The sequence below is a fragment of the Capra hircus genome, chromosome 4, assembly GCF_001704415.2.
Source record: "Capra hircus breed San Clemente chromosome 4, ASM170441v1, whole genome shotgun sequence".
In the NCBI taxonomy this organism is placed as follows: domain Eukaryota; kingdom Metazoa; phylum Chordata; class Mammalia; order Artiodactyla; family Bovidae; genus Capra; species Capra hircus.
In genome coordinates, this window is record NC_030811.1 from 14,755,999 (window position 1) to 14,783,240 (window position 27,242).

General features: G+C 49.6%; 1 pseudogene and 3 gene segments (V, D, J or C); all 4 read right to left on the bottom strand.

The window, feature by feature from the left end:
- Positions 8,969-9,528, bottom strand: LOC102169952 (annotated as a pseudogene).
- On the bottom strand, positions 12,265-12,865 carry LOC108635880. The segment is given in 2 exon segments: positions 12,265-12,668; positions 12,756-12,865. Coding segments are annotated over 2 exon segments (453 nt in total).
- Positions 19,278-19,872, bottom strand: LOC108635881. The segment is given in 2 exon segments: positions 19,278-19,681; positions 19,814-19,872. Coding segments are annotated over 2 exon segments (453 nt in total).
- LOC108635882 lies at positions 26,175-26,783 on the bottom strand. The segment is given in 2 exon segments: positions 26,175-26,569; positions 26,684-26,783. Coding segments are annotated over 2 exon segments (444 nt in total).

The window sequence follows — 27,242 nt, forward strand, 5'->3', positions numbered from 1 at the left end:
CATCCCTGGGACTCTCCAGGCCAGAACACTGGAGTGGGTTGCCATTTCCTTCTCCAATGCACAAAAGTAAAACGTGAAAGTGAAGTCGCTCAGTCGTGTCCACTCTTCCCCACCCCATGGACTGCAGCCCACCAGGCTCGGCGCCTGTCACATGCAGGCTCAGCTCCTTCATGTCCACCTCAGCACGTGCTTCTCGTGTCTGAGGGGTGGAGGAGCAGCGAACCGAATCACCTCAGGCCTGTGACCCAGCTTTCTTTGAGGAGAAAAGCTGGTTGCCCAGCACCACGGATGACATGTTGGCACAAAGGAGTACAGACGTGGGAGGGATGTCAGGAGAGATGGCTGACCCCAGGGGTAAAGGAAAAATGCTCCGATTTTACCTGAGACATCCATTGCATGGGGGTACTTCCTTGTGAAAGTGGCTGCCATTCAGTAACCGATATCCTAGAGGCCCAGACTATATCATACGCACAAACCTCACATTTAGAAGGACCCTGTACTAGCTGCCATGCTCTGCTGCTGTAGTTTTCAAATTCTCAATAATTTCTGAACCTGAATATCATGCACCTGGTCGTGAGTGGGGGACCCTGGTGACCTCCTAATGTGCTGGTTTCCACGGAACCTGATTGCATGTCTGAGGTCTGGGTGACTAACCATTCCTGGGCCCTCAGAGACAAAAACACAGAAGCTAAGGTCAGAAGCAACCAATGAGCTCGATGTTGTAGCCACAAAAACAAGCCTTCAGTTGGAGCCTGGCAAGTCCACGGGATCCATACCTGTGCTCAGAATGTCTCTGGCCCAAGAGTTAGTGGGACCCACAGCTCAGGAGACTAGTGCCCAGGCCAGGCCCCTAAGAAAGGGGGACTTTTCAATTCAACTCCTGTGACTTGGTCACTGGGGTCAAATCAAAGGCAAGCCTTCTCCCTGACATGAAATGATCTCTCACCAAAATTGCTGCTGCTGGTGGCCTGCTCAGTCCCAGCACCCAGTGTGTGAGCAGGAGGCCTTAATGTGTGCATATCACGTGGGAACTCAAAGTAATTTCCTAGGAGATGAGGACTTCCTGTCAAAATAGCATCATAAAATCATTTCAGACAAAATGTGCATGAGAAAAGAAATTCATGAACATGAGTAATTTTTTTTTTTAAAAGCCTGTAGCAGCAGGGAAGACCTCTGGATGGTCATTTTCCAAACCATTCATCTCCAGATAGGATAGTCCCTGACATGGACATGGTGTTCACATGCTTTCAAGAGCTTCTTCAACCATAATACTTTCCAAGAGCAATCGCTTAAATATTTAGCTCTGGGCTAAACAGGACTTAAAAAGAATAATAACAGCAACAGAAATCATATTGTTGGTTGTCAGGGAAGGAGACAGGCCTGGGATGGGGCCTCAGAGAAGTTTTGGTGATGAAATGTTCTCATTCTTTACAGGTGAATGTTCCAGGGGCACACACATATGGATTGATCAAAACCATCCATCTGTTCACTGTACAGTGTGTAATGCTATTGTATATACAGCGGACCCCTTGGACCACCCTATTTTGAACTTCATGGGTCCACTTTTGTGTGGAAACTTTGATAGATACTAACTACAGACCTTGTTGTTCATCTGGTAGAGAATCTGCCTGCAACGGGAGAGACCTGAGTGGGATCCCTGGGTTGGGAAGATCCACTGGAGAAGGGAAAGGCTACCCACTCCAGTATTCTGGCCTGGAGAGTTTCATGGACTGTCTAGGGTGGCAAAGAGTCAGACACGACTGAGTGAGTTTCACTTTCACTTTTCACAGTACCACACAATCGTGGCTGGTTGAATCTTCAGATGGGACATCGTAAAACAGGATTGACTTAAATTTAAAAAAAACTTTTACAGCAGGGTTAAGGCTCGTTCAGGGGCCCCAAACTTCACATTATTCAAATGTTAACTATAATTCATATGCCAATAAAGTTGATGTAAAAATGCCCGAGGGTAAGTTACTTGCTCTTTATCTCATGTATCGAACAAGCAAGCATAATTACTTTCTTTCCTGTGACATCTGAAGACCTCAAATATAGGCGCTGAAGTCACAATGTGTCCATATCTACTGTCTGACCTAGGAAACACTAGAGGAGGCTGGCAGAGATTTGCAAATGGAGTCAAGAAATCCAGAGACCTGTTACCTGCCAGGGACTCCACGCTTACTAATTTGTGCAACCCTGGAAGATGGTGTCCTGACTAATACAATATGTCAACTTGACTCTGCCATGGATATTTAGCTTTATTTTTCTGGGTGCTCCAAAGAGGGATATTTTTTGGCTCAGATGGTGAAGCATCTGCCCACAATATGGGAGACCCAGGTTCCATCCCTGGATTGGGAAGATCCGCTGGACAAGGAAATGGCAACCCACTCCAGTACTCTTGCCTAGAAAATTCCATGGATGGAGGAGCCTGGTGGGCTACAGTCCATTGGGTCACAAAGAGTCAGACACGACTGAGCGACTTCACTTTCAAAATGTGAATCAGTTCAGTTCAGTCGCTCAGTCGTGTCCAACTCTTTGCGACCCCATGCAACCCAGCACGTCAGGCCTCCCTGTCCATCACCAACTCCCAGAGTTCACTCAAACCCACGACCATCGAGTCAGTCATGCCATCCAGCCATCTCATCCTCTGTCGTGCCCTTCTTCTCCTGCCCCCAATCCCTCCCAGCATCAAAGTCTTTTCCAATGAGTCAACTCTTTGCATGAGGTGGCCAAAGTACTGGAGTTTCAGCTTTAGCATCATTCCTTCCAAAGAAATCCCAGGGCTGATCTCCTTCAGAATGGACTGGTTGGATCTCCTTGCAGTCCAAGGGACTCTCAAGAGTCTTCTCCAGCACCACAGTTCAAAAGCATCAATTCTTCAGCACTCATCTTTCTTCACAGTCCAACTCTCACATCCATACATGACCACTGGGAAAACAATAGCCTTGACTAGACGGACCTTAGTCGACAAAGTAATGTCTCTGCTTTTGAATATGCTATCTAGGTTGGTCATAACTTTTCTTCCAAGGAGTAAGCATCTTTTAATTTCATGGCTACAGTCACCATCTGCAGCGATTTTGGAGTCCCCAAAAATAAAGTCTGACACTTTCCAGTGTTTCCTCATCTATTTCCCATGAAGTGATGGAACCAGATGCCATGATCTTCGTTTTCTGAATGTTGAGCTTTAAGCCAACTTTTTCACTCTCCTCTTTCAATTTCATCAAGAGGCTTTTTAGCTTCTCTTCACTTTCTGCCATAAGGGTGATGTCATCTTCATATCTGAGGTTATTGATATTTCTCCCAGCAATCTTGATTCCAGCTTGTGTTTCTTGCAGTCCAGCGTTTCTCATGATGTACTGTGCGTATAAGTTAAATAAGCAGGATGACAATATACAGCCTTGATGTACTCCTTTTCCTATTTGGAACCAGTCTGTTGTTCCATGTCCAGTTCTAACTGTTGCTTCCTGACCTGCATATGGATTTCTCAAGAGGCAGGTCAGGTGGTCTGCTATTCCCATCTCTTTCAGGATTTTCCAGTTTATTGTGATCCACACAGTCAAAGGCTTTGGCATAGTCAATAAAGCAGAAGTAGATGTTTTTCTGGAACTCTCTTGCTTTTTACACGATCCAGCGGATGCTGGCAATTTGATCTCCGTTTCCTCTGCCTTTTCTAAAATCAGCTTGAACATCAGGGAGTTCACGGTTCACGTATTGCTGAAGCCTGGCTTGGAGAATTTTGAGCATTACTTAACTAGTATGTGTGATGAGTGCAATTGTGCGGTAGTTTGAGCATTCTTTGGCATTGCCTTTCTTTGGGATTGGAATGAAAACTGACCTTTTCCAGTCCTGTGGCCACTGCCGAGTTTTCCAAATTTGCGGGCATATTGAGTTCAGCACTTTCACAGCATCATCTTTCAGGATTTGAAATAGCTCAACTGGAATTCCATCATCTCCACTAGCTTTGTTCATAGTGTTGCTTTCTAAGACCCACTTGACTTCACATTCCAGGATGTCTGGCTCTAGATGAGTGATCACACCATTGTGATTATCTGGGTTGTGAAGGACTTTTTTGTACAGTTCTTCTGTGTATTCTTTCCATCTCTTCTTAATATCTTCTGCTTCTGTTTGGTCCAGACCATTTCTGTCCTTTATCGAGCCCATCTTTGCATGAAATGTTCCCTTGGTATCTTTAATTTTCTTGAAGAGATCTGTAGTCTTTCCCATTCTGTTCTTTTCCTCTATTTCTTTGCATTGATCGCTGAAGAAGGCTCTCTGATCTCTTCTTGCTATTCTTTGGAACTCTGCATTCAGATGCTTATATCTTTCCTTTTCTCCTTGGCTTTTCCCTTCTCTTCTTTTCACAGCTATTTGTAAGGCTTCCCCAGACAACCGTGTTGCTTTTTTGCATTTCTTTTCCATGGGGATGGTCTTGATCCCTGTCTCCTGTACAATGTCACGAACCTCAGTCCATAGTTCATCAGGCACTCTATCTATCAGATCTAGGCCCTTAAATCTATTTCTCACTTCTGCTGTAAGGGATTTGATTTAGGTCATACCTGAATGGTCTAGCAGTTTTCCCTGCTTTCTTCAATTTGAGTCTGAATTTGGTAATAAGGAGTTCATGATCTGAGCCACAGTCAGCTCCTGGTTTTGTTTTTGTTGACTGTATAGAGCTTCTCCATCTTTGGCTGCAAAGAATATAATCAATCTGATTTCGGTGTTGACCATCTGCTGATGTCCATGTGTAGAATCTTCTCTTGTGTTGTTGGAAGAGGGTGTTTGCTATGATCAGTGCATTTTCTTGGCAAAACTCTCTTAGTCTTTGCCCTGCTTTCTTCTGCATTCCAAGGCCAAATTTGCCTGTTACTCCAGGTGTTTCTTGACTTCCTACTTTTGCATTCCAGTCCCCTATAATGAAAAGGACATCTTTTGGGGGTGTTAGTTCTAAAAGGTCTTGTAGGTCTTCATAGAACCGTTCAACTTCAGCTTCTTCAGCATTACTGGTTGGGGCATAGACTTGAATTACTGTGATACTGAATGGTTTGCCTTGGAGACGAACAGAGATCATTCTGTCATTTTGAGATTGAATCCAAGTACTGCATTTCGGACTCTTTGTTGACCATGATGGCTACTCCATTTCTTCTGAGGGATTCCTGCCTGCAGTAGTAGATATAATGGTCATCTGAGTTAAATTCACCCATTCCAGTCCATTTTAGTTTGCTGATTCCTAGAATGTTGACATTCACTCTTGCCATCTCCTGTTTGCCCACTTCCAATTTGCCTTGATTCATGGACCTGACATTCCAGGTTTGTATGCAATATTGCTCTTTACAGCATCGGACCTTGCTTCTATCACCAGTCACATCCACAACTGGGTATTGTTTTTGCTTTGGCTCCATCCCTTCATTCTTTCTGGAGTTATTTCTCCACTGACCTCCAGTAGCATACTGGGCACCTACTGACCTGGGGAGTACCTCTTTCAGTATCCTATCACTTTGCCTTTTCATACTGTTCATGGGGTTCTCAAGGCAAGAATATTGAAGTGGTTTGCCATTCCCTTCTCCAGTGGACCACATTCTGTCAGACCTCTCCACCATGACCCGCTCGTGTTAGGTTGCCCCGCAGGCATGGCTTAGTTTCATTGATTTAGACAAGGCTGTGGTCCTAGTGTGATTAGATTGACTAGTTTTCTGTGAGAATGGTTTCAGTGTGTCTGCCCTCTGATGCCCTCTTGCAACAGCTACCATCTTACTTGGGTTTCTCTTACTTTGGGCGTGGGGTAGGTATCTCTTCCCAGCTGCTCCAGCAAAGCACAGCTGCTGCTCCTTACTTAGATGAGGGGTATCTCCTCACCGCCGCCCTTCCTGACTTTCAACATGGGATGGCTCCTCCAGGCCCTCCTGTGTCCACGCAGCCATCATTCCTTGGATGTGGGGTTGTTCCACAAAGCAGCAGCTGCTGGCCTTGGGCGTGGGGTTGCTCCTTCCAGCTGCCGTCACTGGCCAAGGATGCGGGATAGCTCCTCTCAGCCATCCCTAGGCCGTCTCAGCCTGGCAGTCCAGGCCGCTGCCCCTGACCTCGGACGTGGGGTAGCTTTCGGCCATGCTTAGTGCGCCAGCCGCAGATGCCTGCCCTTAGTGCCCTGGCCGCTTAGATTAACATTTTAATTCGTAAAGCAGATGACCCTCCATAACGTCAGTGGCCTTCATGAAACCAGATGAAAAGAGGAATAGACAAGAATACTGATCCTCTCCCAAGTAAGAGAGAATTGTCAGCCGATGGCCTTCCCACTGGACTATTAGTTCTGCTTTTGAACTTAAACATCAGCTCCCCCTCCATCACTAGTAGCACCAGACCAGCTTGCAGCTTTTGGACTTACCAGCCTTAACAACTATGTGAGCCAATTGCTTTAAAACATGTTTGTGAGTATGTGTGTATATGTGTGCGTGTGTGTTTGTGTGTTTATGTGTATTAGTTATTCTATGTGGGGGACAGTTTTATGGGGACAAAGACCACAAATAATGAGAACAGGCTTGAATCAACTTCCTTTCTCTGAAAGTAATGAAATAGAAGAGGCGGACAATCAGTTCTGCTCAGATGTATAAACAGGTAAAATGATACTTACCTAGCATGATGTTTGGAAGGATTAAAACACAGCAGAGGAAGAACGTCTGGGAGAGTCTACCGGATCTATGGAGGCCTGACAGGCAGGCAGTCACCCTCACAGCCACTTCCTGAGCTGCGGCAGGAGTGTTTTTGTCCCAGAGGCACCTGATCATGCAGGGCTGTGTCTTGGCTGCTGGCACAGAGATACACGGCTGAGTCCATCAGCTCCAAGGAAGTCAAGTTCAGCTCAGAGCTAGAGTCACTGAACTGTTTTCCTGAGAATCGATCTGGGAGCTGTGCTTCTCCCCTCACGTCCTGGCTGTAATACTGAACGAGGAACTGGGGGCCCTGGCCCAGGGCCTGTTGGTACCAGTACACAGAGAGGTGTCCAGAGACAGGGGAGCATCTCAGGGTCCCTCGCTGTCCTCTTGCTTTAATCAGGTATCTTGGGGTTTGGGTGACTCCAGAATCCACAAGGCCTGTGGGGGAAGAAGACTGGAGCTGAGAAAGAACGTGGGAGAGAACCTGATGATGCCTTGGATTCAGGCAGAGTCAGGCCAGGAACACGGGTTCCCCCTGTTCCAAGGCCCCACCTGCTGCCAGGAGACACAGAGCCACACAGCAGACGGGGCCACAGCCCATGGCAGGAGGGCAGAGCAGGCAGGCATCTCCTTGCTCAGAGCTCTGCTCTCTGAGAGCTGGGGTTCTGGGCCTCCTTCCTCTCACTGGAGGTGAGGCAGTGACGTCACTGCTCTGATGTCATTGCCTCTGGTGGTTCCCAGGAATCTGACCTCTCATGCCAGGTCACTGATCCAGGAACCCTGCTCTGTCCTGCAGAGTCTCTTAGATGATGTGTGAGCTGGACTGCTGGTCGAGGCGAGGCTGGCTTTATGCCCGACGCCCTTCCCCAGGGCTCCTTTGTTTTCTCTTCGGGCAGGTGTTGCTCTTCTCTGTTGCTCTTTTCTGCCCCCTCCCAGCTCCATACGCTTCACTTTTGCTGCAACCTCAGGGCTCCCTCAGCTCTGCATAGTTGAAGTTCATGGCTCCCAGGGGGGACAGCAAGCCTACAAATTAGTGTCTGTGCTGTTAAGGCTTCAAGAAATAAAAACACCAAACAAAGCTTTCTCTTAAGCCTCCTTGTCCCAGGCACTAACACTGTCCCCTTGCTCTGCCCCAGATACTTCTGGAGTATGGCAGTTCCACAGCATCCCCATGTGGTATATGCGTGGAAACCAAGATTTCTGCCCAGATTTAATAGTTGTGGATGTGTTCATATTAGAAAATATTTCACTGCTTGCCAATTGCACTGTGTTTTCACTTGCTTTGTTTTTCTAAAGAACACACACACGATTGGAAACACACACACCAGCCTGCCATAGCTGATTTATGATTTTTATTTCAAGAGAAAAGAAATGAGTTCATGCAGGAAATATTTAATACTTTGACTTTTAGAAGATTGTGATGAAGGAGATGCTACAAACTTGGGTTAGCTTTTGCTGGTGTTGTTGTTCAGCTGCTAACTCGAGTCCAACTCATTGAAACCCCATGCATTGCAGCGTACCTGGCTCCCCTGTTCTTCACTATCTCCCACAGTTTGCTCAAATTCATGTCTGTTGAGTCAGTGACACTATCTAACCACCTCTTGCTCTGCCAGCCAGTTCTCCTCTTGCTTTCAGTCTTTCGCAGCGTCAGGTTCTCAGCTATTTAGATGCTAAACACAGGCAATGGTGGAGAATGCATAGACACACAGCTTGTCTCTCCTCCTCAGGGACAACCAGGGCATTTTGGATGATTAATAATTAACTGAGGTTGCATTCTCTTTGAGGACCCCAGAGAGCACACTCAAACATGCCCACTTAGGGATCATTACAAGGTTCCCTGGGTGATAGGCAAGGACATGACCCAGTTGAGGGAGGAGCAGCAAGGCTGAAGTAGAGAAGGGTTGGAACGAGGGCCAGGAAGGTGGGAGAGAAAGGTCCCACATCTGGGAAGTTGGACAAGAGCAGAGACCATGCAAGGGCCAGCCTGAGGGGGAACCTTCCATAGTGACAGGCATTTGGTGCCCGGGGAGAGACAAAAGGGTCTAGATGCATCTGATTTCCCAGCAACCTTCCCTCTTGGAGGCCTTATGTTCGGACTGATGACTAGGAGTCAGAGCCGGGTAGCATCTTTAGGCTCAAGTGGCAGCTGCAGTGACAGGCAGAGAGTGAGGGTGGACACATGTCCATGAGGCCCTGCTGTCAGGTCTGTGCCAGGAAGATCAAACATCGCTGTCTGTGCTGCCAGGATGTGTCTGTGGGCTCCAAGACTGCAGGTGCTAGGAGCCTGCAAGGGGCTCCCCAATTTCCAGGCTGCAGGGCCCTCATCTGCTTTTTTGCACAGAAAGGAGGTGGCTGTGCAGCGCCGTGGAGTAACTGCTGGCACAGAAGTACACAGATGTCTGGGAGCGGCTGGCAGACTTCAGCGTGAGAGGGAAGTCTTCTGTGCTTGGTCTGGAGACATTGTAGCCCTCGGGCACGTCTCCTTTCTCCGTGCTGGGATAGGCAGCTTAGTAGTGGATCAGCCTCAGCCCAAGTCCTGGGTCTTGTCGGTACCAGTACATTGAGTTATGACCCAGATCCTGAGTACATTTCAGTGTCGTGCTCTGTCCTGTCTTCACGACCTGGAATCTGGGGTCCTGAGTGACACCTGCATGGATCAACCCTGTGGAGAAGGAGGACCAATGCTGTAGTCACAGCACAGAGGCTTTTGCTGGGACCCCGAAGGGAACCGTGCCCCCCAGGACTCACCTGCCTGCAGGAGACTGAAGACCACACAGCCCAGGAGGCAGAGGCTCATGGCGGGGGCGGGACGGGCAGAGGGCCCTCTGGGCTGAGTGTGGATGAGAGGGAGAGGGGCTCTCCAGGGAGTCCTTCTGAGATGTCACTGTCCCTGCCAGGCCCCACAGCCAACCTGTCACTCCGGGGCCACGCCCCTTCCCCCCAGAGGCTCAAATCAGACATGAAGCTAAGTGAACAGTTCACAACACAGACAACCATTCAGATCACCGGACGCAAGCCCACACATTGTTGTTAACTTTCTGTAAATGTTAAAGATTTTTTCTGTAGATGTTAAACTGATTAAATGTTTTGTATGTTCTAGTCCAGAGATAAGTCTTCATTAACATGTATATTACTTGTATTTATCTACATATTTCTGGAATTTTTGCATCCTGGGGAAATCCTTCTGGCGTCCTGCTACCCTGTATGATATGTGTCCCAAGAGCACTTCAAGCAGAGAAGGCAATGGCACCCCATGCCAGTGTTCTTGCCTGGAAAATCCCAGGGATGGGAGAGCCTGTTGGGCTGCCGTCTATGGGGATGCAGAGTCAGACTCGACAGAGGGATTTAGCAGCAGCAGCAGCAGCAGCACTTCAAGCCTCCGTTTCTGCAACATTGACCGCAGTCCTGAGATTGTCCCTCCTCATACCATGTTTCTCCAGGTCTCTGCTCCCAAACTCATTGCAGGCTCATCAACATTTGAGGAATCTGTTTGGTAAATTTCTAATCAAGTCACTGACAGATGGTCTGCCGGCCAAACATAGATACAGCTTCTTCCTGTTCACCGGAGGCCCTGCTTCGCATGTCGGTGCCAGGAAGGAAGTAGAGCCCCTTCAAGACTGTGCCCCAGCTCTCCTGCTGGAAAGAAGATGGGTGCCCAGCACAGGATGACGTATTGGCACAAAGGAATTCAGATGTAGGAAGGATGTGGAGGGAGGTGCAGACGCCAGGGTAAATGAAAAATGCTCTGTTTTTATTTGAGATATTTCTCCCATGAGAATATCTCAGAAGCTCCCACACTGTGTCCAGGCCTCACCTGCTCCCAGGAGGCAGAGAGTCACACAGCAGAGGAGCTTGGAGCCCATGGCAGCATCAGGAACCCAGGACTGCTGCTGGCTGGGGGCAGGTCTCCTCGGATGAGAGGGTAAGTGCTGACCCTCCTGCTTCCCTGATTGGAGCATTTGTCTATGACATCACTGCTCTGTGTCTCTGCAGGCTGCCCTTGTCCCCTGGACCCCTTGGCAGGACCCAGGGCTGGCTCCTCTATGCCCTTCCCTGTCCTGCACAGCCCTTCAGCCAAGGGTGGTTGTGAGTTGAGCACTGTCCCCAGGTCCCCATATGCCCATCACATGGCTTTTTCTTCTCTTCCTGTGGCTGCCTGACACTCATCACCCAGCCCTCACCAGACACAATAATCCCCTCACCCTCCGCTTCCCATGGTGCTCCAGGAGAGAATCCCCTGGGCACATTCTGAGGCTCCAGGCAAGTCCCCACTCCCCTGGGCAGTGAGGAGTCTGTGCTGGGTCCATGTGTCTGGACCACTCAGGGAACTCAATCCTGCTCCCTGATGCAGGCATATAGCCAAGGTTCCCCTAAGCTGCCCTCTCCAGGGTAACTCTCACCCCCTCCCAGCACACCCTGCTTACCATGCGCCCACAGTGCCTCCTAGTGGCCAACGGTCTCATGGATCTGTGCCTTCCATCAAAACAAGAATACAAATTCCCTACACTCCACACTTTCAACCCCTACACACACACACACATACACACACGACACACACACACCACCCCCCACACACACACACACACACACACACACACACACACACCCTTCACATGCTGCCTTCCCAGCATGGCTGAATTAGGGTTGATCTTCCAGTCTAGTCTTAGCTCCTGTGGAGGTAAAACACTGTATGATTAGACATTTCTACTAAGAAGGAAATAATTCCTGCACCGCTCCAATGACAATAGTTAGCTAAAATGGAGTAATATGGCCATAAAAATAAGCGCTCCATGATCTCAATGAAGCCAGCCTGGACACCGGTATTCCAGACCTCATTTTGATTAAACAGATCCATATATTTCCAGATTTCATATTTAAATTAAGCATTACCAAATTCTAGCAGGTGCATTTTATGAAGAGGTTTTATGTGTATTAACCTATTTATTTCCTATGAACTTGTAAAATCTTGATATAATAAGACACCATGGAGGAAATATTTTGACTTTGAGATTTCTCTGAGGTAAATGGTAGAAACCTGGTCCGGTTAATTGAGATGCTTAGAGGGGCAGGGAAGGAGAACACACACCCAGCCTGTCTCTCTTCCTGGGAATGGACTCCCAAGGGATTTTGGCTGGTTTCCAATTAACTGAGGTTGTTTTCTCTTTGACGACCCCAAGAACTCGGTCAAACACGTCCACTTAGGCATTGTACAATGTTCCTTGTGTCATGGGAAGGGACATGGTCCAGATGAGGGGAGAGCAGTGTGTCTGGAGCAGAGAGGGCAGGGGAGCTGAGGCCAAGGCAGTAAAGGAGGAAAGACCGCCCCTCTGGAGGGCAAGAGCAGGGAGCACTTGAGAGCAAGGCTGCGGGAGAAACTTCCAGACAGACAGCAATGAGGTGCCATGGAGAGACAAGAGGGTCTAGATATATCTAATTTACTAATATTCTTCCCTTCTGGAGGTCTTAAGCTGATGAGGAAGAGTCAGAACTACTCAGAACTGGACGCATTCCGAACTGCATCCAGGGAGGATGCAAAAGAAAGACAGAGCCTGATGGTGGACACGTGTCCCCGAGTCCCTGGGGTCAGATGCAGGCCTGTCCAGGTCACACAGCATGGTCACAGTGCTGGCACGTGGTCCTCAGGGCTCTGAGGCTCCCGGTGCTGGGAGCCTGCACGTGGGACCCTGTCTTTTTGCACAGAGAGCAGGTGTCTGTGCAGCGCCATGGAGTAACTGCTGGCACAGAAGTACACGGATGTCTGGGAGGGGTTGGCAGACTCCAGCGTGAGAGGAAAGTTCTCTTTGCTTGATCTGGAGACGCTGTACCCGTCGGGCACGTCTCCTCTCTCCGTGCTGGGAGGGCCACGTGAGTAATGGATCAGCCTCAACCCATGTCCCGGGTCTTGTCGGTACCAGTACATAGAGTTATGATCCAGATCCTGAGTACATTTCAGTGTCATGCTCTGTCCTGTCGTCATGACCTGGAATCTGGGGTCCTGAGTGACACCTGCATGGACCGCCGCTGTGGAGATGGAGGACCGATGATGCAGTCACAGCGCAGAGGCTTAGTGCTGGGACCCCGAAGGGGACCCTGCCCCCCAGGACTCACCTGCCTGCAGGAGACAGAAGACCACACAGCCCAGGAGGCAGAGGCTCATGGCGGGGGCGGGGCGGGCGGAGGGCCCTCTGGGCTGAGTGTGGATGAGAGGGAGAGGGGCTCTCCAGGGAGGCCTTCTGAGATGTCACTGTCCCTGCCAGGCCCCAGAGCAAACCTGTCACTCAGGGGGCCACGCCCCTTCCCCTGCAGGCTCAAATCAGAAATGAACCTAAGTGAACAGTTCACAAGAGGGAGACCCAGCCAGCTCAATGGACTGAGCCTTACAAGTTGTTGTAACCTTTCTGTAAACAGTTTGCAACTTTATGTACTTTTTCTAGAGATAATTCTTCATTCATACGTATATTACTTTTACCTGCATATTGCTGTATTGTTGAATCTCAGGAAAATCTTTTGGGCTTCCTGCTGCCCTTTATGACTCATGAATCCCAAATACATCTTCAAGTGTCTAGGTAAGTGTTAGTTGCTCAGTTGTGTCTGGCTCTTTGTGACCCGTGGACTGTAGCCCACCAGGCCCCTCTGTCCATGGGATTCTCCACACAAGAATACTGGAGTGGGTTGCCATTTCCTCCTGCAGGGATCTTCCAGCCCCAGGGACTGAACCCAAGTCTCTTACATCTCCCTCATGGGCAGGCAGAATCAGGAAGGTCCCCTGCGGAAGGAGATGGTAACCCACCCCAGAACCTTAGCCTGGAAAATCCCACGGACAGAGAAGCCTGGTAGACTACAGACCATGGGATCCCAGTCAGACATGACTGAGCAACTTCACTTTATTTTTCTTTCTCTTTTTTTTTTTAAATTTAAATTTATTTATTTTAATTGGAGGCTAATTACTTTACAATATTGTATTGGTTTTGCCATACATCATCATGAATCCGCCACGGGTGTACACACGTTCCCTATCCTGTACCCCCTCCCACCCCCCTTCCTGTACCCTCCCTCTGAGTCATCCCAGTGCACCAGCCCCAAGCATCCTGTATCCTGCATCGAACCTGGACTGGTGATTTGTTTCATATATGATATTATACGTTTCAATGCCATTCTCCCAAATCATCCCACCCTCTCCCTCTCCCACAGAGTCCAAAAGACTGTTCTGTACTCTTTCTTTCTTTCTTTCACTTTAGCCCCACCTGGGAAAGTGTCCGTTTCTGCTTTTGTTAATTAACCACAGTCCTGTTGGTGTCCTTCTTTCTACCTGCAATGACTCTTTTGGGATCTGGTTCCCCAATTGCAGGTCAGACTTACCCACACGTGAGGAACCCTTGGCTCTATTTCTTATCAATTCACCAACAGCCGGGTCACCTGCCAGATGCGTCTACATTCCCATCCTGTTCACTGCACGCAGTGCTTGCAGTCTCTGAGGTGGGAGGGGGAGCAGCAAGCAGAACCAGCTCAAGCTTGGGGCTCGCCTTTCTTTGTGGAGAGAAGCCAGTTGCCCAGCACCATGGATGGCCTGGGCTTCTCTCAGATTGTGAGAGTGGCAAGGAACCTGCCTGCCAATGCAGGAGAGATAAGACACCCAGTTTTGATCCCTGGGTTGGGAAGATCCCCTGGAGGAGGACATGGCTACCCACTCCACCATGCTTGCCTGGGAATCCCATGGACAGAGGAGCCTGACTGATTACAGTCGGTGGGGTCACAAAGAGTCAAACACGACTGAAATGACTAAACACTCACACACACAAGTGGATGACAAAGGAAAGCATATGTCTGAGGGATGCAGGGAGAGGTGGCAGACTCCAGGTTAAATGAAAAGCGCTCTGATTTTATGTGAGACATTGATTCCATGGGACTGCTTCCTTATGAAGTGGGGATTGCATTAACTGAGTAACAATATCATAGAGCTCCTCAAACTGTTATCTTGTTGTGCCTCATTCCACACATAGCAGGCCCCACAGAGGCTGCAGTGCTCCTCTCTCTGCAGATTCTAAGTGGTATTTGAAAGCAGGGACCCTAAAATTTATGTAGCTATTCCTGGTTACCTGACTGTGGACCTGTGGTGACCTCCTGATGTGCTGGTTTCCCCAGAGCACGATCACACGTCACAGGTCTGGGTGACACATCATTCCTGCAGCGGTCAGTTGGGGGGCATGTTGAGGACCACAAGTGATAAGGACAAACTAGAGTAGCCTTCCTTGCTCTAACAGTTAAGAAATACGAGATCTGGGCAGGTCACTTCCCCTTAGATAAATAAGCAGATAAAATAATACTTATCTTGCAATATCATTAAAAATTAAAAAAATTCAGGAGCATTAAAAAATTTCAGGAAAGAATGTCTAGGAAAGGCTGTCCACTCTATCAGTGCCTGGGTCTCGTTGGCTGGAAGTCAATGCCCGGCAACCACTTCCTGAGCTGGGGCAGGAGTGTTTTTGTACCAGAGGCACCTGATCACGCAAGGCTGTGTCTTGCCTACTGGCACAGAGATACACGGCTGAGTCTGTCAGCTCCAAGGAGCTCAGGTTCATCTGAGAGCGAGAGTCACTGAACTGTTCACCTGAGAATCGATCTGGCATGTTTCTTTGGTACGCACTTTCCCATCATAATACTGAACAAGGAACTGGGGGCCCTGTCCCAGGGCCTGTTGGTACCAGGATACATAGCCGTGTCCAGACTCAGGGGACCATCTCAGTGTTGCTTGCTGTTTTCTTGATCTGATCAGGTATTTGGGGGTCTGGGTGACCCCAGAATCCACCAGGCCTGTTGGGAAGGAGACAGAGCATTGCTTGCAGTTTTCTTGATCTGATCAGGTATTTGGGGGTCTGGGTGACCCCAGAATCCACCAGGCCTGTTGGGAAGGAGACAGATGGAAACTGAGGGCAGAGCACAGGGGAAGCCTCCTGTTGCAGCCCTCAGTGCCAGGCTTCTATCTCAGGGAGGCAAAGACATCTCAGAAAGTCCCACACTGCGTCCAGGACTCACCTGCTCCCAGGAGGCAGAGAGTCACACAGCAGAGGAGCCTGGAGCCCATGGCAGCATCAGGAACCCAAGGCTGCTGCTGGCCGAGGGCGGGACTTCTGGAGTGAGTGGTGTAAAGCGCTGACCCTCCTGTTCCCTGATTGGAGAATTTGCTTATGACATCACTGCTCTGTGTCTCTGCAGGCTGCCCTTGTCCCCTGGACCCCTTGGCAGGACCCAGGGCTGGCTTCTCTATGCCATTCCCTGTCCTGCGCAGCCCCTCAGCAAAGGGTGGGTGTGAGGTGAGTTTTATCCCCTGGTCCATGTGCCCACAACATGTCTTCTTCTGCTCTGTCTGACCCTGCCAGACACTCATCTCCCAACCCTCACCAGATACCCCAGCCTCTCCCCTCCCCTTGCCATGCTGCTCCAGGAGACAGCCCCCTGGGCACATCCTGAAACTCCAGGTAGGTACCCACTCCCCTGGGCAGTGAGGAGTCTGTGCTGGCTCCCAGGACCACTCAGGGAACTCAAACCTGCTCCCAGGTGCAGGCATGTAGCCAAGGTTCCCTTAAGCTGCCCTCCCCAGGGTGACTCTCAAGCCCTCCCCAAACACCACACTTACCATGGAAACACAGTGCCTCCAACTGGTCAAAGGTCGAGGCCTCATGGATTAGCAGGATCTGTTTAAAACAAGGAGACAAAAATCCCACACCCTGAACACACACACACACACACACACACACACACAAACACAGCACTTCTACTGCCTTCCTAGCCTGGATGATTAGGGTTGATTTTCAAATCCACTCTTAGCCTCTGGAGGTAGAAAACTATATGATCTGAACATTTTCTTCAGAAGGAAATAATTGCTTCACCAGCACAATGATGGTAGTTAGTTAAAGATGGAAATACATGATCATAAAATAAATACTCAGAGGATCTCAAGTGAATCTGCCTGCAAACATGTCTTCATAACTACTTCTGATTAATCAGAGGCATATATGTTGAGATTTTCTATTAAATTAAGCATTATCAAATTCCATGTAATACTTTCTATTAAGAAGTTTTTTATAAATGTGGACTCAATTATTTCTGCACTTGTAAAATCATGATATAATGGGGGCCATGCAGGATTCATTTTGATTTTGAGAAGATTTTGATGAGGGTGCCAGGTGGTGCCAACGTGGCCTAGGTTAGGGGACATGCTAAGGATATTAGAGGGCAGTGGGTGTGTGTTGAGAACACACAAAGACAATCTGTCCTCCTTTAGATGGGCTCACGTGAGTTTTTGGATGATATGTAACTAACTAAAGTTTGTTTCTTTTTCATGAGTCCATACATGTTGCTCAAAACAGACCACATGGAGTGGCCACTTTAAAAGCCTCCCTGGGACTTGGGAAGGGACCTGAGCCAGATGAGGGAGGGCCTTGTGGCTGTGGTAGAGAGGGCCAGGGAGCTGATGCAGGGAGGTGGGGAGAGGAATGTCCTCCCTGCTTGGGAAAGGTGGACAAGAGCAGAGACCAGGTGAGAGCCAGGCTGGGGGAGAACCTTCCAGAAAGATAGAAATGAGCTGCCTGTGGTGAGACAAGAGTGTCTAGATGTATCTAATTTACAAACAACCTTCCTCCTAGGTCTCAGGCTCAGGTGATGACTAGGAATCTGAGCTGGAGAAGCATCTTCCTGGTTCACAGGGAGGATGCAGAGGAAAGACAGAGATCAATGGTGGACACATGGCCCCGAGGCCTGGGAGTGAGGCTCAAGCCAACCGAGTCCACACACCCAGGGACACACTGCAGACACATGGCCTGCAAAGCCCTGAGACTCCCAGTGCTAGGAGCCTGCATGGGGCCCTCATGAGTCCTTTTGCACAGAGAGGAGGTGGCCGTGCAGTGCCGTGGAGTAACTGCTGGCACAGAAGTACACAGATGTCTGGGAGCGGCTGGCGGACTCCAGCGTGAGAGGGAAGTTCCCTTTGCTTGGTCTGGAGACTCTGTACCCATCGGGCACATCTCTTTTCTCTGTGCTGGGAGGCCCAGCTGAGTAATGGATCAGCCTCAGCCCGTGTCCCAGGTCTTGTCAGTACCAGTACATGGGGTCATGACCCAGATCCTGAGTACATGTCACTGTCACCCTCTGTCCTGTCGTCACGACCTGGAATCTGGGGGCCTGAGTGACACCAGCATGGACCACCCCTGTGGAGAAGGAGGACCGATGCTGCAGTCACAGCGCAGAGGCTTAGTGCTGGGACCCTGAAGGGGACCCTGCCCCCCAGGACTCACCTGCCTGCAGGAGACAGAAGACCACACAGCCCAGGAGGCAGGGGCTCATGGTGGGGGCGGTGCGGGCAGAGGGCCCTCTGGGTGAGTGTGGATGAGAGGGGAGAGGGGCTCTCCAGGGAGTCCTTCTGAGATGTCACTGTCCCTGCCAGGCCCCACAGCCAACCTGTCACTCAGGGGCCACGCCTCTTCCCCTAGAGGCTCAAATGAGAAATGAACCTGGGTGAACATTTCACAACATGGAGAACCATCGAGATCAATGGACACAAGCCTCACACGTTGCTGTAACCTTTCTGTAAATGGTAAAGATTTTTTCCATAAATGTTAAAATGATTAAACTATTTGTATGTTCTAGTCCAGAGAGAAGTCTTCATTAACATGTATATTATTTGTAATTATCTACATATTTCTGGAGTTTTGCATCCTGGGGAATCCTTCTGGCGTGCTGCTGCCCTTTATGCTATATGTCCCAAGAGCACTTCAAGCAGAGAAGGCAATGGCACCCCACTCCAGTGTTCTTGTCTGGAAAATGACAGGGACAGGGGAGCCTGGTGGGCTGCCGTCTATGGGGTCCCACAGAGTCAGACTCGACAGAAACGACTTAGCAGCAGTAACAGCAGCGCTTTAAGCCTCGGTTTCCACAACATTGACCACAGTCCTGAGACTGTCCCTCCACCTACCATGTCTGTCCAGGTGTCTGCTCCCAACCTCATCGCAGGCTCATCAGCATTTGAGGAATTTGTTTGGTCTGTGTCTAATCAATTCACTGACAGACGGTCCACCCGTCAAACGCAGGTACAGCTCCTTCATGTTCACACAGCCCGTGTTCCCCGTGTTGGCGGAAAGGGAGCAAGCAGCGGCCCCGCAGGCTGTTGACCCACCATTCTGTGTGGAGAGAAGTTGTGTGCCCAGCACAGGATGCCGTTTTGGCACAAAGCACTACTGATGTAGGAGGGACGTGGAGGGAGGTGCAATGCCAGGGTAAACGAAAAATGCTCTGTATGTTTTGAGACATTCCTCCCATGGGAATACCTCCTTGTGAAGTGTGGCTGCCATTCATTGAGTAGCAATTCATATCATAGAGCCCCAAATTGTATCTTGTGACACACAACATGACGGGTATATGTAATTTGCTTGTACAGAAATAGGTCCATGAGCAAAGGGACCACAGGTATAGAGAATAAACTTGCGCTGGAATGCTAGCTTTAACACTTATGAAATAAGAGATCTGGGCAATTCACATCCACTCAGATGTACAAACATTTAAAATAATACTTATTTTGATGACTTTAGTGAACATTAAAACAAACCAAGAAGTAAATATCTGGGAAACTCTCTCACTCTACCAGTGTGGGCCTGGCAGGCTGGCAGCTGACACACTGGGCACCACTTCCTGAGCTGGGGCAGGAGTGTTTTTGTCCCAGAAGCACCTGATCAGCAGTGCTGTGTCTTGGCTGCTGGCACAGAGATACATGGCTGAGTCTGTCAGCTCCAAGGAGGTCAAACTCAGCTCAAAGCGAGCATCATCACTGAACTGTTTTCCTGAGACTTTATCTGATATGTTTCCTTTTTGATATACTTTCCCATCATAATACTGAAAAAGGAATCGGGGGCTCTGGCCCAGGGCCTGTTGGTACCAGTACACAGAGCGGTGTCCAGAGTCAGAGGAACATCTCAGAGTCAGGTGCTCTTTCCTTGATTTGATCAGGTACTTGGGGGTCACGGTGAGTCCAGAATTCACCAGGCCTGTTAGGGAGCAGACAAGGAAGCTGAGGGCACAGCACAGGGGAAGCCTCCTGCTGCAGAACTCATCACCAGACTTCTATCCCAGGGAGGCAAGGACATCTCAGAAGCTCCCACACTGTGTCCAGGACTCACCTGCTCCCAGGAGGCAGAGAGTCACACAGCAGAGGAGCCTGGAGCCCATGGCAGCATCAGGAACCCAAGGCGGCTGCTGGCTGGGGGCGGGGCTCCTGGGGTGAGTGGTGTAAAGTGCTGACCCTCCCAATTCCCTGATTGGAGCATTTGCCTATGACATCACTGCTCTGTGTCTCTGCAGGCTGCCCCTGTCCACTGGACCCCTTGGCAGGACCCAGGGCTGGCTCCTCTATGCCCTTCCCTGTCCTGCACAGCCCCTCAGCAAAGGGTGGGTGTGAGGTGAGCACTGTCCCCATGTCCCCATATGCCCATCACATGGCTTTTTCTTCCCTTCCTGTCCCTGCCTGACACTCATCACCCAGCCCTCACCAGACACACTCATCCCTCACCCTCCACTCCCCATGCTGCTCCAGGAAAAGATCCCCTGGGCACATCCCGAGGCTCCAGGCACGTCCCCCACTCCCCTGGGCAGTGAGGAGTCTGGTACCAGTTCCATGTGTCCCTGGACCACTCAGGGAACTCAAACCTGCTCCCTGATGCAGGCATGTAGCCAAGGTTCCCCTAAACTGCCCTCTCCAAGGTGACTCTCAACCCTTCCCAGCACACCCTGCTTACCATGGGCCCACAGTACCTCCTAGAGGCCCATGGTCTCATGGATCTGTGCCTTTCACCTAAAACAAGAATACAAATTCCCTACACTCCACACTTCCATGGAGAAGGCAATGGCACCCCACTCCAGTACTCTTGCCTAGAAAATCCCATGGACGGAGGAGCTTGGTAGGCTGCAGTCCATGGGGTCACGAACAGTCGGACAGAACTGAGTGACTTCGCTTTCAGTTTTCACTTTCATGCGTTGGAGAAGGAAATGGCAACCCACTCCAGTGTTCTTGCTTGGAGAATCCCAGGGACGGGGGAGCCTGGTGGGCTGCTGTCTATGGGGTCTCACAGAGTCAGAATCAACTGAAGCGACTTAGCAGCAGCAGTAGCATACACACTTTCAACCCCTACTCACAGATACACACACCCCTCATTTGCTGCCTTCCCAGCCTGGATGAGTTACGGTGGATCTTCGAGTCTAGTCTTAGCCTGTGGAGGTAAAAGACTGTATGATCAGACATTTCTACTAAGAAGGGAATAATTGCTACACCTCTATAGTAAAAGTAGTTAGCTAAAATGGAGTAATACAGGCAATAGAAATAAGCGCTCTCATGATCTCAAATGGTGGAAACCTGGTCCAGGTTAATTGAGATGCTAAGAAAGAGGGGCAGGAAGGGAGAACATGCACACCCAGCCTCTCTCCTCCTGCGAATGGACTCCTAAGGGATTTTGGATGGTTTCTAATTAACTGAGGTTGTTTTCTCTTTGATGACCCCAAGAACTTGCTCAAACATGACCGCGTATGCGTGGTTACAAAGTTCCCTCTGTCATTTGAAGGGACATGACCCAGATGAGGGCAGAGCAGTGTGTCTGGAGCACAGAGGACAGGGGAGCTGAGGCCAAGGAATAAAGGAGGAAAGACCCACCCCTCTGGTGGGCAAGGGCAGGGAGAGCTTGAAAGCTAGGCTGCGGGAGAAACTTCCAGAGAGACAACAATGAGGTGCTGGGAGAGACGAGAGGGTCTAGATATATCTGAGTTATAATATTCTTCCCTTCTGGAGGTCTTAAGCTGATGAGGAAGAGTCAGAACTAGTCAGAACTGGATGCATTCCGAACTGCATCCAGGGAGGATGCAGAGGAAAGACAGAGCCTGATGGTGGACACAAGTCTCTGAGTCCCTGGGGTCAGATCCAGGCCTGTCCAGGTCACACATCCAGGGTCACAGTGCTGGTACGTGGTCCCCAGGGCTCTGGGGCTCTTGGTGCTAGGAGCCTGCACGTGGGACCCTGTCTTTTTGCACAGAGAGCAGGCAGTCACGCAGTGCCGTGGAGTAACTGCTGGCACAGAAGTACACACATGTCTGGAGCTGCTGGCAGACTCCAGCGTAAGAGAGAAGTAGTCTGTGTTTGATCTGGAGAAGCTGTAGCCCTCAGGAATATCTCCTGGCTCACTAGTGGATGCACCAACTGAGTACTGGATCAGCCTGTGTCCCAGGTCATGTTGGTTCCAGTACATGCGGTCATGACCCAGATCCTGAGTACATGTCACTGTCGCCTTCTGTCCTGTCCTCACGACCTGGAATCCGGGGTCCTGAGTGACACCAGCATGGACCGCCCCTGTGGAGAAGGAGGACCGATGCTGCAGTCACAGCAGAAAGACTTAGTGCTGGGACCCCGAAGGGGACCCTGCCCCCCAGGACTCACCTGCCTGCAGGAGACAAAAGACCACATAACCCAGGAGGCAGGGGCTCATGGCAGGGGCAGGGCAGGCAGAGGGCCCTCTGGGCTGAGGGTGGATGAGAGGGAAAGGGGCTCTCCAGGGAGTCCTTCTGAGATGTCACTGTCCCTGCCAGGCCCCAGAGCCAACCTGTCACTCAGGTGACATGCCCCTTCCCCTGGAGGCTCAAATCAGAAATGAACCTGAGGGAACTGTTCACATGGGACCGACCTACACAGCATGTTAAAAAGCAGAGACATTGCTTTGCCAACCGAGGTCCGTCTAAGGAAAGCTATGGTTTTTCCAGTAGTCATGTATGACTTGAAAGTTGGACTCTAAAAAAGCTGACCACTGAAGAATTGATGCTTTTGAACTGTGGTTTCGAAGAAGACTCTTGAAAGTCCCTTGAACTGCAAGCAGATCCTAGAAGTCCATCCTAAAGAAATCAGTCCTGAATACTCATTGAAAGGACTGATGCTGAAGCTGAAACTCCAATATTTTGGCCACCTGATGCAAAGAACTGACCCATTGAAAAGACCCAGATGCTGGGCAAGATAGTAGATGAGGGGAGAAGGGGACAACAGAGAAAGAGATGGTGGATGGGCATCACCTAGTCGATGGACATGTGTTTGAATAAACTCCGGGAGTTGGTGATGGACAGGAAAGCCTGACGTGCTACAGTCCATGTGGTCGCAAAGCATCGGACACGACTGTTCAACTGAACTGAACTGAACAGCTCACAACAGGGAGATCCATCCAGCTCAATGAACATAGGCCTTATATTTGTTGTAAACTTTCCAAAAACCTGTTCACAACTTGATGTACACTTTATTCCAGAAATAGCTGTTCATTATTACATATATTCAGTTTATTGATCTGTAGTTTATTATTTCTGTAGTTTTGAATTTCAGGGAAAATCCTCAGGGCTTCCTGCGGCCCTTTATGACTCACGTGTCCCAGATAATCCCTCATGTTTCTATTCTGTTTAACTGACAACAGTCCAGTTCACATCCTTCCACCCACAGTGATTCTGGATCTGGTTCCCTAATCTTAGGGCAGGCTCATTGACACTTGAGGAATCCTCGGGCTCTCTTTCTTACTAATTCCCCGACTGACAGGGTGCCTGTCGAATGCAGGCTCAGCGCCTCCATGTCCACCTGAGCACACGGTCCTCGTGTCTGAGGGGTAGGGGAGACGCAAGCTGAACCACCTCAGGCCTGTGACCCAGCTTTCTTTGAGGAGAGAAGCTGGTTGCCCAGCACCACGGATGACATGTTGGCACAAAGGAGTACAGACATGGGAGGGATGTCAGAAGAGATGGCGGACCCCAGGGGTAAAGGAAAAATGCTCCGATTTTACATGAGACATCCATTGCATGGGGGTACTTCCTTGTGAAGTGTGGCAGACATTCAGTAACCGATATCCTAGAGCCCTAGACTATATCACATGCACAAACGTCACTTTTAGAAAGACCCTGCACCAGCTGTCATGCTCTCCTGCAGCGGTTTTAAAATTCTCAGTCATTTCTGAACCTGAATATCATACTCTGGTCATAAGTGTGGGACCCTGGTGACCTCCTGATGAGCTGGTTTCCATGGAGCCCGATCGCACGTCTGGGGTCTGGGTGACTGACCATTCCTGGGGCCTCAGAGACAAAAACCCAGAAGCTAAGTTCAGAAGCAACCAATGAGCTCGATGTCGTAGCCACAAAAACAAGCCTTCAGTTGGAGCCTGGCAAGTCCACTGGATCCATACCTGTGTTCAGAATGTCTCTGGCCCAAGAGACAGTGGGACCCACATCGAAGAAGACTAGTGCACAGGCCAGGGCCCTATACAAAGGGGGACTTTTCAATTCAACTCCTGTGACTTGGATGCTGGGGTCAAATCAAAGGCTAGCCTTCTCCTGACATGAAATGATCTCTCACCAAAATCGCTGCTACTGGTGGCCTGCTCAGTCCCAGCACCCAGTGTGTGAACAGGAGGCCTTGCTGTGTCCATATCACATAGGACCTCAAAGTAATATCCTAGGAGATGAGGACTTCCTGTCAAAATAACATCATAAAATCATTTCAGACAATGTGTGCACGAGGAAAGAAATTTATGAAAGTGCATAAATTTTTTTTTAAAGCTTCTATCACCAGGGAAGACCTTTGGACGGTCATTTTCCAAACCATCCATCTCCAGATAGGATAGTCCCTGACATGGATATGGTCCTCACATGCTTTCAAGAACTTCTTCAACCATAATACTTTCCAGGAGCAATTGCTTAAATATTTAGCTCTGGGATAAAGAGGACTTTAAAACAAAATGACAGCAAAAGAAATCATTCTGTTGGTTGTCAGGGAAGGAGACAGGCCTGGGATGGGGCCTCAGAGAAGTTTTGGTGATGAAATGTTCTGCCTTTACTGGTGAATGTTCCAGGGGCACGCGCATATGGATTGATCAAACCACCCCTCTGTTCACTGTACAGTGTGGAACGCTATTGTACACACAGCGGACCCCTTGGACCACACTTTTTTGACCTTCATGGGTCCAGTTTTGTGTGGAATTGTTGACAGATACTAACTACAGACCTTGTGGTTCATCTGATAGAGAACCTGCCTGCAATGGGAGAGACCTGGTTTGGATCCCTGGGTTGGGAAGATCCGCTGGAGAAGGGAAAGGCTACCCACTCTAGTATTCTGGCTTGGAGAGTTTCATGGACTGTTTAGGGTGGCAAAAAGTCAGACAAGGCTGAGTGAGTTTCACTTTCACTTTTCACAGTACCATACAATTGTGGCTGGTTGAATTTGTGGATGGGACATCGTAAACAGGGTTGACTGAATTTTAAACAAACTTTTACAGCAGGGTTAAGGCTGGTTCAGGGGCCCCAAACTTCACATTATTCAAATGTTAACTATAATTCATATGCCAATAAAGTTGATGTAAGAACGCCCGAGGGTAAGCTACATGCTCTGTTTATTTCATGTATGGAACAAGAAAGCATAATTACTTTCTTTCCTGTGCCATCTGAAGATCTCAAATATAGGCTTTGAAGTCACAATGTGTCCATATCTACTGTCTGACCTAGGAAGCACTAGAGGAGGCTGGCAGAGATTTGAAAATGGAGTCAAGAAATCCAGAGACCTGTTACCCTCCAGGGACTTCATGTTACTTAATTTTTGTACAACCCTGGACGATGGTGTCCTGACTAATGCAATATGTCAACCTGACTCTGCCATGGATATTTAGCTTTATTTTTCTGGGTGCTCCAAAGAGGGATATTTTTGGCTCAGATGGTGAAGCATCTGCCTGCAGTGTGGGAGACCCGGGTTCCATCCCTGGGTCAGGAAGATCTGCTGGACAAGGAAATGGCAACCCACTCCAGTACTCTTGCCTAGAAAATTCCATGGATGGAGGAGCCTGGTGGGCTACAGTCCATTGGGTCACAAAGAGTCGGACATGACTGAGTGACTTCACTTTCAAAATGTGAATAGGTATATTTTAGTAATAGACTAGATTAACATTTTAATTGATGAAGCAGATGACCCTCCACAATGTCGGGGGCTTCATGAAACCAGGTGAAGAGAGGAATAGACAAAAACACTGATCCTCCCCCAAGTAAGAGAGAATTGTCAGCCGATGGCCTTCACACTGGACCATTGGTTCTTCTGCTTTTGAACTTAGACATCAGCTCCCCCTCACTCTCTAGTAGCACCAGACCCGCTTGCAGCTTTTGGACTTACCAGCCTTGACAACTATGTGAGCCAATTGCTTTAAAACACTGACGTGTGTGTGTGTGTGTGTGTGTGTGTGTGTATGGGTGAGTATGTGTTTGTGTGTTTATGTGTATTATTTATTCTATGTGGGGGACAGTTTTATGGGGACAAAGACCACAAGTAATGAGAACAGGCTTGAATCAAAATCCTTGCTCTGAAAGTAATGGCATATAAGATGTGGACAATCAGTTCCCCTCAGACGTATAAACAGGTAAAATAATACTACCTAGCATGATCTATGGGAGCATTAAACACAGCAGAGGAAGAACGTCTGGGAGAGTCTACCGGATCTATGGAGGCCTGACAGGCAGGCAGTCACCCTCATAGCCACTTCCTGAGCTGCGGCAGGAGTGTTTTTGTCCCAGAGGCACCTGATCATGCAGGGCTGTGTCTTGGCTGCTGGCACAGAGATACACAGCTGAGTCCGTCAGCTCCAAGGAAGTCAAGTTCAGCTCAGAGCTAGAGTCACTGAACTGTTTTCCTGAGAATCGATCTGGGAGCTGTGCTTCTCCATACACGTCCTGGCTGTAATACAGAACGAGGAACTGGGGGCCCTGGCCCAGGGCCTGTTGGTACCAGTACACATAGAGGTGTCCAGAGACAGGGGAACATCTCAGGGTCCCTTGCTGTCCTCTTGCTTTAATCAGGTATCTTGGGGTTTGGGTGACTCCAGAATCCACAAGGCCTGTGGGGGAAGAAGACTGGGGCTCAGAAGGAACAAGGGAGAGAACCCGATGATGCCTTGGATTCAGGCAGAGTCAGGCTAGGATCACGGGATCCCCCTGTGCCAAGGCCCCACCTGCTGCCAGGAGACACAGAGCCACACAGCAGACGGGGCCGCAGCCCATGGCAGGAGGGGCAGAGCGGGCAGGCGTCTCCTTGCTCAGAGCTCTGCTCTCTGAGAGCTGGGGTTCTGGGCCTCCTTCCTCCGACTGGAGGTGAGGCAGTGACGTCACTGCTCTGATGTCATTGCCTCTGCACGTTCTCATGAGCCTGGCCCCTCCTTTCCAGCTCAGCTGATCCAGGAACCCTGCTCTGTCCTGCAGAGTCTCTTAGATGATGTGTGAGCTGGGCTGCTGGTCTAGGCGAGGCTGGCTTTATGCCTGACGCCCTTCCCCAGGGCTCCTTCGCTTTTCTCTTCAGGCAGGTGTTGCTCTTCTCTGTTGCTCTTTCCTGCCCCCTCCCAGCTCCATACCCTTCACTTTTGCTGCAACCTCAGGGCTCCCTCAGCTCTGCATAGTTCAAGTTCATGGCTCCCAGGGGGGACAGCAAGCCTACAAATTAGTGTATGTGCTGTTAAGGCTTCTAGAGATAAAAACACCAAATAAAACTTTCTCTTAAGCCTCCTTGTCCCAGGC